The sequence below is a fragment of the Amyelois transitella genome, chromosome 12, assembly GCF_032362555.1.
Source record: "Amyelois transitella isolate CPQ chromosome 12, ilAmyTran1.1, whole genome shotgun sequence".
Taxonomy (NCBI): domain Eukaryota; kingdom Metazoa; phylum Arthropoda; class Insecta; order Lepidoptera; family Pyralidae; genus Amyelois; species Amyelois transitella.
Window position 1 is genome coordinate 2605723 of NC_083515.1, and position 12115 is coordinate 2617837.

The window sequence follows — 12115 nt, forward strand, 5'->3', positions numbered from 1 at the left end:
GCTTATTTGATTTGAGACTTGAGTACTCTTCTTTTTATTATTTTGTTACTTAACTCTGAGCCATGAGCAAACATTTTATCGCTGACATTTAGTAGTTATAATATTATCATAAATGCAATTCGTATGAATACAAGTCCTGAACTTATTTGGGACTAGATCAATTTGTTTGATTTAGTTTTGTTTTGTCAAAGAAAGGATAGAGTTTGGCAAGGCTTGGCATTTGGGGCAAGTGTGTGCTACTGGCCTAGTTGGAAGACCTTTATATGCCCCGAAATGTCATCAAATAATAATGCGTTACGTTGGATATTGTAACAAATACGGGATGTTTGAAGCTTCGGCAACTGCTACTGCACATAAGTTTATAGGGAAATTGATAAAGGTACCTGAAACATAGTTGGTAGGTAGGTACTTATTAAAAAAAAAATAAGTGGCAAACTATTTGAGAGTTATAAAAGTCATAGATATAGTTAAATTTTAATTTTATAATATATCAAACGTGAACGTGGTGAGTACCTATTTGTTAAATATTTAAAAACGACCTACACCGACACAAACTTTAATTTGCGGAAGTATAATTGTAGGTTAGTATTAAGCTATGCCAAAATGAAATTTGTATACAACTTTAGCTACTTATTATATACCTATTTACAAATCAATGTGATTATGAATAAAAAAAAACATATCAACGTTCTAAGTCCCAAGGGTGATCCCAACATTTCAGAATCATTCTTACTATATCAAGAATTTTACAATATACCATTAAAATTTAAGCAGATAACAAGTGCAAACAAACTACACGAATAAAGGCCCTATGAAAATGTGTCATTAGTATTTTTCAAAGAACAGGTACATTGCAACCTGTCCTACAAATTCTATGAACGAGATAAGATAAACCGCCTCCAACTGATAAAAATGATAACGTTGTTCGACCAGTGACAGCCAGAAGTTGAGTAAAAACGGACACAAAACAAAGGCATCTAGTGAATAATAGTGTAATAAGTGCAAAAGCAACGAGTGAAAATGGTATCGATACAGACGATAGCTACGATTGTCGTGAAAGCGCTTAAAATTGTAAGTATGATCAGAATTATGGAACCAATCGATTTTGCACATTGCTGACTGTGCTTTGTGATAAGATGAATGCGGGTTTTCATTCGTTTATAATGATGTTTAATAAAATTCGCCAATAGATAGCCAAAACTAAGTACAGAAATAATTTGATTGAAGTTTGTAATATATACAATTGTATTACATACGAGTACTTTAATCAAATACTGTCATTGCTTAGTAACGTTTTGCTAATTTGTACGGGCATGTAGTGAACTTAGACAATTATTAGGTAAAATATAAATACCGTCAGTTACTGTCGAGTTTTCATCTACTTAAAGAACTTTTTTTAAAGTAGATGTTAAATCATTTAATTCAGTTTTGTTGAGGGAAAATTAATTACTCTTCCTCTGTTTCATCATCAATTTTGAATCATTACAAGGTTTCTCAGAAAATTCGTTGGTTCTAGACGAGGTAAAACCATGGAATGCAGTTTTTCATTCATAAACTTTATGAATAACACCATAATTATCTTTTATTATTGTATGAATAATATAACCAATGACTAATTGAAATAATTAATAATTTCAATTACCTATTACTTGATGATACATGCATACAATTACAAATTACGCCTCTTTCCCATAGGGGTAGGCAAAGACTACATCTTTCCACTTCCTATCTAAATCCAAATTAATGAAATACAAATTGAAACGTGCCAATAGTTGAAACATATATTGAATATCTTTAAAACAAAGAGATATCATTTAACGATGACATCATCTAGATAAATTTATGATCAGAATATTATTAAAACACAAAATTAATAAGGTTTTAAGGTTAACAGTGTCGATAAAGGGTTACAACTGGGACTAAATGATTTGAATTTATATCCTATGGTAGAAGTAATTATAGCGACTTATTTCTCTCAGATTATCACGGCCCTGGCGGCCTCATTCCATATCACAGCGTTGATAATGCCACACCTTGTAGGTTTAGTAGCTTTTATAATTTCATATCGAACCATAATAACTTCAGACATTACTGTAAGAATGTCAATTCCATTTTATGCTCACACGAATTTTTTTGATTATCGACAATGACCTAAGTTTGAATTGTTATGATCTAACCTATGTTTTTCGGCATTAATAAAAGTTTTGTTTTCAAATACTTCATCAATCGCATCATCACAAAAATTTTATGATTGGTGGTGTATACTTACGTATGGATATAGCCGTATTTTTTTTATTTAGAATTAAATGTAAAACAGTTTCCGGTCAAAGTTAATAAGCCCATACATACATATACATATAATCACGTCCATATCCCTTGCGGGGTAGACAGAGCCAACAGTCTTGAAAAGACTCAAAGGCCACGTTCAGCTGTTCGGCTGAGATTTGAATTAGAAATGAATTAATTTACTTGAGTGTTTATCTGTTATATTATTTTATTAATTCTTTCAAACAATTGAATTAGGGTCGGTTATTCAAATTATGCCAAAATTTATTATCGTCACCATGATAGAAAACTCTGGAGGCGGAGGAGATTAACCAAGGGTGGCAAATCCTGTGGAGCATCTTCTTTGAAAAGATAAAGAACTTCCGACTATACACAGGAAATGATATTTTCTAGATACAGTAGTAGGTAGAACATATAGCATGACTTAAAATTACTCATATACTTAGTCATATTTGTCCCCGTAGTGGCGAAGACATAGTATGCGCATGAGTAACTAATTGATAACAGATAAGTAGTGTTTACTTCTAAACATTGCAACAGAAGGTAATCTCAAAATTTTAACGGTAGATGGGAATTCATACTACATTTTTCGTAGTTATTTATTTGAATGATTTCATTTTGTTCCTAATTAGTTTTTGCAATAATAATAATATATAGATTTGTTCAGATTTATATTTTTGGATGGGAAAAACTTCAGAAGACCCAATGACCAAATTCGTTACCTACCTAGATTGAAAAAATTAGGGCAAACAGAGAAAATGACTTTATTAACATCCAAGTAAACTGATAATACCAATAAACAAAATGAACGTTTAAATGCGTCAATATGAAAAAAATATATTTAAGCGTAGAATAGTCAGAGATCTAAAAATTTAAGGGGCAAACTGTTATTAAAGAAATTCAAACTACCTTCACTTTATTAGTAGGTACTTATTAAAGACTAGCTGTTACCTGCGACTTCGATCAACATACAGACAGACACACAGAGTTCTTGTAGTTAGACGACAGACAGAGTTGACCACATCGATTTTTGGCAATATCTTTCAAGTAAGAACATCGGTTTGTTTAAATTTTATTACACGTATTGATTCATCGCAAACAAATCTATCTAAATAACTGGTCATTACAGATTCATGACATGCTGATGACAATTCTCAAGATGCGGCCAAGGATAATAGTTCCTTTGGGCACTAAACAATAAGTCCTGTTTACCTTGAACAATCTATTATGTACTACGTGACCAATTTGATTCGTTGTCTTTATAAATATAACATTGTTTATCGAATAGATTGACTCTAATGCATTGGGATTACATTGCAACAATCGATGATTGAATTTAATTGATACAGTGATCTAGCGATTATTGTTAGATCTAATTTCGGTAACAGATGTTATCTTCTTCGGGGAGATTAACGAGATTTATAATTTTTTTGAGCTTTCTTTAAGATATAACATATTTTCTTTGTTTTTGATATCCTGAAACCATAATGTTAAATTAAAAATCTTGCTTTAGGCATAAGTCTGCTTTTAAACAATTTTCGTTATCAGATGTTGTGTGAAAATTATTTTTTTTAATCTTTTATCTTTTAACGTGCGTTACTGGGTCGCGTGGTAGGTACATGACAACTTTCAATATCATTTTGGCTCCGATTTAAAACTGTGTTCTATGGTAAAGCCTTTTATTACATTGAACGTATTTTCATCTAAAGTAAACTTTCTTAAATTGCAAGAATGAAATGTTTGGTCTATTTGTAACAGTCGATTTGCATAATAACGTTGCAACTGTAATCCGATACGGATGCCGTAACGTAAACTGTTTGAATCAAAGCTTCCTGCGCCGGCGCAGCGACAATTACAACGATGTAATTGTCAGCTGCCGGCACAGAGTAGATTGAAGCAGAGCTGATACGAATAAGTTTATAAATTATTAAGTTAGTTTACTTAGTACAAAAAGTTAATAATGTTGGAGATTAGAAACGCTAAATTGATAAATCAACACAATCATTACCTAGCAATTTTCAGAAATAAATTAAATAATACACGTTATGTAAATCACATTACAACACATTGATCAGAATGGTAGTTAAATCGTTCAAATTGTTTATCGGTTTATCGCCCACTAACGCATAGATTAATTATGACAGTTTTTTTTTTACTATTTGTACAGTTTTTCATTTATAGAGAACATCTTTCAACAAAACGTTAACTTTTTAACGTTATTTTTTATGTGTTGATTGCATACAATTCGGAATGAATTGGTTGTGTTACACTATACGACTCACATGCCAGTGCTCCTTCGTATTAACTTCTGACCCGTTTAATGAGTAACGATTATATCAAATAATTGACGTTATCCTGTGGAGCTTGTGCTTTGTATAAAAAAAAACTATAATGATAACAAATTCTTATTTATTATATGATAAGGTTTAGATCTTAGAGTATTCAAAATGGTTAGCTTATAGGATTTGTCATATTAGAAATTTGATTCGATATTGAAATTATAAAGAGGTGTGAGCAGATGTTTATAATTAGGTATTTATTTATCATTTTCGCTTTTTACCTTATATTACAGTCCATAATAAAATAAGTAACAAATACATTAATATAAAAAGATTAAAATGTGTTTAATATAATATATATAATATCATCGTTGAGTATCTAACTTACTTCTAAGCTAACTCAATCTGTGTAATTTGTCCATATTTTTATTTACTTCATTAAAACATGGAAATAAACAATGTACCTTCATAAAAACAAAAACGAAATTTGCTGAAATATAACAAACTGTTGGCGTGGTTTGTATTAAAAAATTTCATATTAAAATATGTTTCTTATTAAAGTATGTAGGTACAACAAGTAAAGTCAAGAGTTAATATAAGAAAGAAGTTTAAGCATGACTTAAATAAGAATTACACAATTTACCGAAAATAAAGACCATTTCATAGCTTCTGACATTGCTGTGTCTGAATCATATCGTATAATGAAATCGATAACACATATCTGTTCCTTATCAGTTAGTAGAAATGCGTATACGATCCATGTACGGTTTTGTTTTGAACTCCGAAATAAATATTTGTAGGTGGCGCTTTTGCACGGGTGAGTCAGCGGGTAAAAGCTAGTACAACACATTCATCGTATTAAAATTACACAAATCAGACATCAAGTATGGAAATTCGAAGTTTCAAGAATGAAATTAAAGTTCTTGAAGCTGCGGTTTTAATAAGAACAATGGACAATATAGAAAAGTATACCTTCCCTTCATATGTTTACAATTCAGTTGCATGCGGTAGTACTTTTCTATGTGGCTCATTGTACTATAAAGTATTTACAAACAAACAAAGTTCTTTTCTAAATTTTTAATAGTCTTAAAGAATATGTTCAAATAAGTAAAATTTGTAACAAATATTAACTGTATAACTGAAAGATGAATCTAAATTGACCATGTGAATGACCTCGTGAGGGGCAATCATTGTCATAGAGGTAAAAAATGTAACGTTGGTCATTTTGTCATTATAAGTCTTGGTCATATCTTTTTCTGATCTCACAAAAAATATGTGCCATTAAATTCACAAGATTTTATGACGGCCTCTGTGGCTCAGCGGTAGTACGCTTGTCTGTGACACCGGAGGTCCCGGGTTCGAATCCCGGTCAAGGCATGATGAGAAAAGAACTTTTTCTGATTGTCCTGGGTCTTGGATGTTTATCTATATAAGTATTTATTATAAAATATAGTATCGTTGAGTTAGTATCTCGTAACACAAGTTTCGAACTTACTTCGAGGCTAACTCAATCAGTGTAATTTGTCCCGTATATATTTATTTATTTATATTTATTTATTTATTTATTTTATGTCAATTTGACAAATAAAAGACATTTGATAGGTAGGTACCTACTACAATACGTTAGTTTGTAAAATAACTTATGGTTAAAAGTAAAATAATTCTAGATGAAATGTATTATTTTATATTGCTGTTTCTTGTCAATAAATTCATTAACAAAAGAAATGGATTGCAAATCACGGTTATGTAATGGATTATAAATATGTATACCATGGCCATCCAACTAGCGACCATTGACTAACGTAATAGAATTATAAACAAAGATGAACTTTCTACAAATTATATTGATATAAATTTTCACAATAATTGTTATAACAGATTTGCTTTAATACTTCACTTTTATCGTTAAGTTAAACTCCTGACGAGACATTTTCTGAGTTATGATTTTGTTTTCCTGAAAAAGATTTTAGTCGCTTTACAGTTTCATGTCATTAAACACTATATCAGAATGGTGACGCTAACTGCTGATTTCAATGCAGGTGATCTTATAATTTGATCACGGATATGCTGATATGAGAGCTCTCATTGTAGGCTTCATTATGTCTAACTACTGGTTTCCTGTTGTTTTTCGCTCCAGTTTTACTTCCTTAAGTAGCGGTTTGGTTGAAAAGGGCTGCTCTAATATGGCAGAAGGTAAATGTAAAAGCACGTATACTATTCAATTTCTCTAAGGATGAGTATATATAGAGTACTAGCATTAAATAATTCTCAGAAAAGTGTGATATAAATATAAAGACTTTGCATTTATCCCGGTTGTATGTTCCCTGAGCATGACCCAGGATTTACCTATGAGCTCGATTCAGGAGTGAGAAAGCTACAAATCGTGCCTTTCCGAGCAATTCGATATGAGTTTGAAGACTCATCATCATCCACCTAAAGTTTGTCTCAGGAGCATGTTGCCTCAGTCTGCAGGGGACGAATTTGGTAAACTTTTAAAAGTAGACCTCTAAGTCAAGGGAAGAATCTGAATAATAATATACCTAGCTGTGGAACTAGTTCACCATATTACAATCATTAACAAAAGCTATTGTTTTTGGCACAACTAAATAAAAGCACATGATAAGTCTCCTAACATACCCGACATTTCTATTTCCAGGTGCTGAACATCATAATTCTCGTGCTGTACAGAACTGGATACAATGGGGAGTTCCTGGGGGTGGGAGGTACTTGGAACCTCAACGAGGAGAAGAACCCAGACGCTGAGATAGTGGCCTCGGGAGTTATAGTGGGGTACCTGATCTACACACTGGTTCAAGTCGTCACCTATCTCTTTGGTACTACAGAACATAAGAGGTAAGCAAGAATAGCCACTCGACTAGTGAAACAAACGCAGTCACTATTTCCCACGAACTGGAAGGAAAATGCATGTGTCAGACATACGGCAGATGGTGTGAAGATTCTTTAACAGCTCAGAAATTTCCGACCAGTCTTCGTGGTTATTTCGAGACAAATTGTAACAGGAATGAAAAGACCACGCGACTTTGTAATAGCATCTCACCTGTTCTGCCGTCTTCAAGCAACAAAAACGGCTGACTTTTAAGTAGGTTACCCTAAGTATAGTTTAAGGACGGCAGTGTTATACAAATGTCTTATAAAACATTGTAGGGCCTTAACAGGTCCCTGTCCGAAAAATCACAAATGATCAAATTAATTGTTAAAACTATTACATACATACATATGGTAACGTCTATATCCCTTGCGGGGTAGACAGAGCCAACAGTCTTGAAAAGACTGAATGGCCACGTTCAGCTATTTAGCTTAATGATAGAATTGTGATTCAAATAGTGACAGGTTGCTATCCCATCGCCTTAAAGAGGAATCTCAAGTTTATAAGCCTATCTCTTAGTCGCCTTTTACGACATCCATGGGAAAGAGATGGAGTGGTCCTATTCTTTTTTGTAATGGTGCAGGGAACCACACGGCAAAAATAAAAATAGTTAAAACTATTGTTATATTTAATTGAAGAGGGAATCGGTTAATAAAGATGGTTGCCCTTGACATTAAGGGATATGATCTTAAAAGGCCTTGGTTTGTTTTGCTTCGATGTAAAGACTTGTTACCAGCTGTAGGATGCCATTTTGACCTTACTAAGTGAACATGTTTGACAAGTTTAAACCATATTTATTACAGCAAATGTTCATACATTTCAGAGCTTTGGCTGACATCGTCATGAACTTTGTGGGGGTGTTCTTGTGGATAGCAGTGGGTGCTGTAGCCTTACATTATTGGGGAGGATACCAGGGCGAGCAGCAGTACCAGTTTGTCTACTCCGAGAAGCAGGTAAGAAGACCATGGATAAAAAGCTGAATTGGGTAGACAGAACTAACATGTTTCGAAGGTCACATTAAACTGGATGACTTAATGATAGAATTGAAATTGAGAGATATCTTGTGACAGGTTGCTGGCTAAGAGAGTCATTAGTACGAGTAGTTTATAACCTTTCCAACAGTTGTCATTTTATAATCAGTGCCTGAAAACAAACAGCTAGAACATACTAAGACTTTGTTACAAGCCTGGAATTGAGATATAGAAAAATAAAAACTACAAGTAGGTACAAATTGAAAAAGAAAATGTCGGATAGTGAATCACGGACCTAAAAAAATTAACAAAAAACCTGAAAATGAGCAACATAATCTTTTACGATTGAAGATGTATGCACATGGTTGAAATAGTTCAAACCGTACATACATATAATCACGTCTTTATCCCCAGAGGGGTAGACAGAGCCAACAGTCTTAAAAAGACTGTTAGGGCGTTCAGCTGTTTGGTTTAATGATAGAGGCCAAAGTCAAACTAATCATCAAAAATAAGTTACCTTGTATATAAATTATGAGTACTGATATTTTTAATTTTCAGGTCGGGTTGGCTGTGGGAGCTCTGTGTGTCATACAAGGCGCTGTGTATCTACTAGACACGGCACTCTCCGTGATCCACTTCACCAAAGAGATGTAAACTAACTATATAAAGTTATACTAAGTAAAATTAAGTTTGTTTTATAGACCGCAACGAAAATCGATGATTCCATTGTATTCCCACCTCTTCCCCGCTCTATACATTAGTTAAGTCTGTCTTTTGTAATGTAAGCTTTTGAAAATAAATTATTTTTAAATCGCTTGTGTGTTTTACTACCGCAAAATCTTTACATAGGTAGCCAATTATTACTCTTTGTTTTGCCGTGCCGTGTGGTTGCTGTGAGTGCCGTGTGGTTCCCGGCACCAATAAAAAAAAGAATAGAACTACTCCATCTCGTCCGATTGGAAGTCGTAAAATGCGACTAAGAGACAAGCTAATAAACTAGGGATTCCAATTTTAGGCGATGGGCTAGCAACCCGCACTATTTAAATCTCAATTCTGTCATTAAGCCAAACAGCTGAGTGTAGCCTATCAGTCTTTTCAAAACTGTTAGCTCTGTCTACCCCGCAAGGGATATAGATGTAATTATGTGTGTTGTTTTTTATTGGTAAAGTAAAAAAAAGTATCTTTTGAACACTTTATTTTTTTTAATATGTTTGTCTAATGCTCAGCAAAGACGTTAACTATTTCTTTGCACTTATCAACTCAGATAAATTTGAAGTTATTTACAAAATTATCCTCCGCCTATTTAATCTAAAGATTATCCTGTCCCAGACGGGGAAATAATTAATGGATGAATATGAATCAGGGGTTAATTTAAGTCAAATTAAAGGGTCAAGAGTTAAGTGGGATCTGCTGGTAGCAAGTTTAGTCATTAGTTATATATCACTCGAAATAGAGGTGTCTTAGTGATATACGACAACTGTTGGTAATTACAATATCATGTTGGCAACACAAAAAATTTAACACGAAAATTTCAAATTAATAAGTCGTTAAATAAATATACGATACCTACAGATTTCTGTTCTTGTTTTAAAATAAGAATTAATTTATAAGTGGCCAGTTATTCGTTTGTTATTTCAAACAAGAACAGTTGCCGTAGTTCAATAAATTTGATTTCTCGACTCGATTAATCGCTTCGATTTAGATTGGATAATTGTATCGATCGATTAAGATCTGGAGCCATTAAAGCTGGATTGGTTGGCGTTCGAGGAGCCAAATCTGGTGACCATCGCGCCTGGTTGTAAGGAGTTTTTGTGCGAGCTGGATTTTGAGGCTTTCAAGATTGCTCCTCTTACAGAAAACGTAAGTATTACAGAAATATGTGAAAAGTTAATAACTAGCCTAATATGCATGCCGAAAGCGACGATAAGTACTGAAGGTTTAAAAAAAATACCAAATCCCATACATGGTTAAAGTTATAATATTGACACAGTAATTCCAGTACAGAAAGCTATTTGCATTTCTATCACTTCACGCGAAGGGGACACATACTGTTATTAACCTACCATTTCATCATCCAATACATTTTACTCTACAACTCGCTTTATTATTCCTTACTTAAAGAAGCAATGTATATCATGTTATACGATAATTCATTAACGTTTGAATGAAGTAGTATGTAAGGATTGTCACGAATTAGTCGAGTCAATGCTCGATGTGTGAGCGGTGCTGTTTATGACCTGCCAACCGTTTTTTTTAAGCGAACTGATAGTACGGAATGCTATTATGGTGTACTACTATATGGGTTACCTTTTAAAAAAATAGAATATACCTACATATGCCAGCAGCCTCAATTTGAAAAAAAAATGCTTAATGTTTTCACTTAAACAAGGTCTTTGGCCATTTCATGTATGAGGGAGAAGTAGTCTAACTTCTGTCACAATTAGAATCTCAATTTAATCAGTAAGCGATCCAGCTGATCAGGGCCGTACAGTCTTTTCAATGCTGTTGGCACTATCTACCACGTAAGGGACAAAGACGTGACTGTATGTGTATTTATGTATGTATATGAAGGTACTTAAAATACAATAAGTTATTATTAAAAGATTTTAATACTTTCAAAGTTTACGTGTAAAAAAAGCAATGGAACAAACATGGTACTTTCTCTTCAGCAACGTCCACATATAAAGATAATCTTAATCTAAAGCCGACGGACGACAATAAATTTAAAAAAAAATATAATTAAAAACTTCGTCTAATTAAAATAAACACAAATAAATGTATGAAATGTAGTGCTGTTCAATTTAATATGACATAAGAAAAGTATCATATTTACTGCTATGTATGCAACTCATATCGCAGCCAAAATTGACGGCCTAAAGTACAGTTTGTTTTCGTGCAACCAACAATTAACAGTACGGTGAAGGGACAAGGGACAGTGGCGTGGCATTAACCCAGAAAGTAGGTGCCCTCGTGTCCCCGTATCTTCTATTATTAGCAGTTATTTTAAGTAAACGCATTTCACAATTGCATCTATTTTTTTAAATAGGTTTTATAAGAACACAAAGCATTTTTAAATGAAAAACCCCACTTGTATCACAAACGTGAAAGTTTGGAAGGACATGTGGATATATGAATGTGTGTTTTATTCTTTGACGCAAAATCTACTGAACGGATTTTGATTAACATTAGACCACGGGTTGAACCTGGAATATTTTATCCTGGATATATATATTTTCCCGGACTTCATAGAGATTAGAGTTACGATATATATATAAAAAATTAGATAGGATACTCAAAAACTAATCATCACTCAAGTTATAAGTATTTGTGAAATTATTTATACCTTATATCCTTTGTCTATGTTATCAATAACGTTGCGTGGCGCAGTACCATAAAGAAAAGAGGATAGTGTGTCAAAGAAATAGGTCGAACGGGTATAAGCGTATAAACCTCCCTTTGTCAGGAAAAATGGCGCCAAAAGCGGCGCCATGTTGGCGGGAAACGCGGTCGATGGAGGGAAGAGGGAGGTTAAGGGAAAACTATACGGGACAAGCCCAAGACCTGAATTATAACATGATTAATAGAAAGATCTTTAAACGTTAGTGCATTTGCGATGCATTATTATCGATATATACCTATATAAGATAATTTTTTGGAGACGTCTTAACGTTGTATAAAAAGTATATATTTAG

General features: G+C 33.3%; 2 protein-coding genes across 2 annotated transcripts in view; one reads left to right on the forward strand and one right to left on the reverse strand.

The window, feature by feature from the left end:
- LOC106142507 (adenylosuccinate lyase) overlaps positions 1-12115 on the reverse strand; it is a 36275-nt gene that overhangs the window by 2129 nt on the left and 22031 nt on the right. The window lies entirely within an intron of this gene.
- Positions 914-9237, forward strand: LOC106142510 (protein snakeskin). The gene is made up of 4 exons (XM_013344295.2): positions 914-1071; positions 7222-7418; positions 8276-8405; positions 8982-9237. The coding sequence occupies exons 1-4, from the start codon at positions 1021-1023 to the stop codon at positions 9075-9077; spliced, it is 474 nt and encodes a 157-aa protein (XP_013199749.1). The 5' UTR covers positions 914-1020; the 3' UTR covers positions 9078-9237.

Excerpts from the sequence above, each read along its gene's own strand:
- LOC106142510 (XM_013344295.2), top strand. The coding sequence starts at position 1,021 with ATGGTATCGATACAGACGATAGCTACGATTGTCGTGAAAGCGCTTAAA. Across the intron at positions 7,419-8,275 it reads GGTACTACAGAACATAAGAG|AGCTTTGGCTGACATCGTCA; the intron begins GTAAGCAAGAAT and ends CATACATTTCAG. Across the intron at positions 8,406-8,981 it reads TTGTCTACTCCGAGAAGCAG|GTCGGGTTGGCTGTGGGAGC; the intron begins GTAAGAAGACCA and ends TTTAATTTTCAG.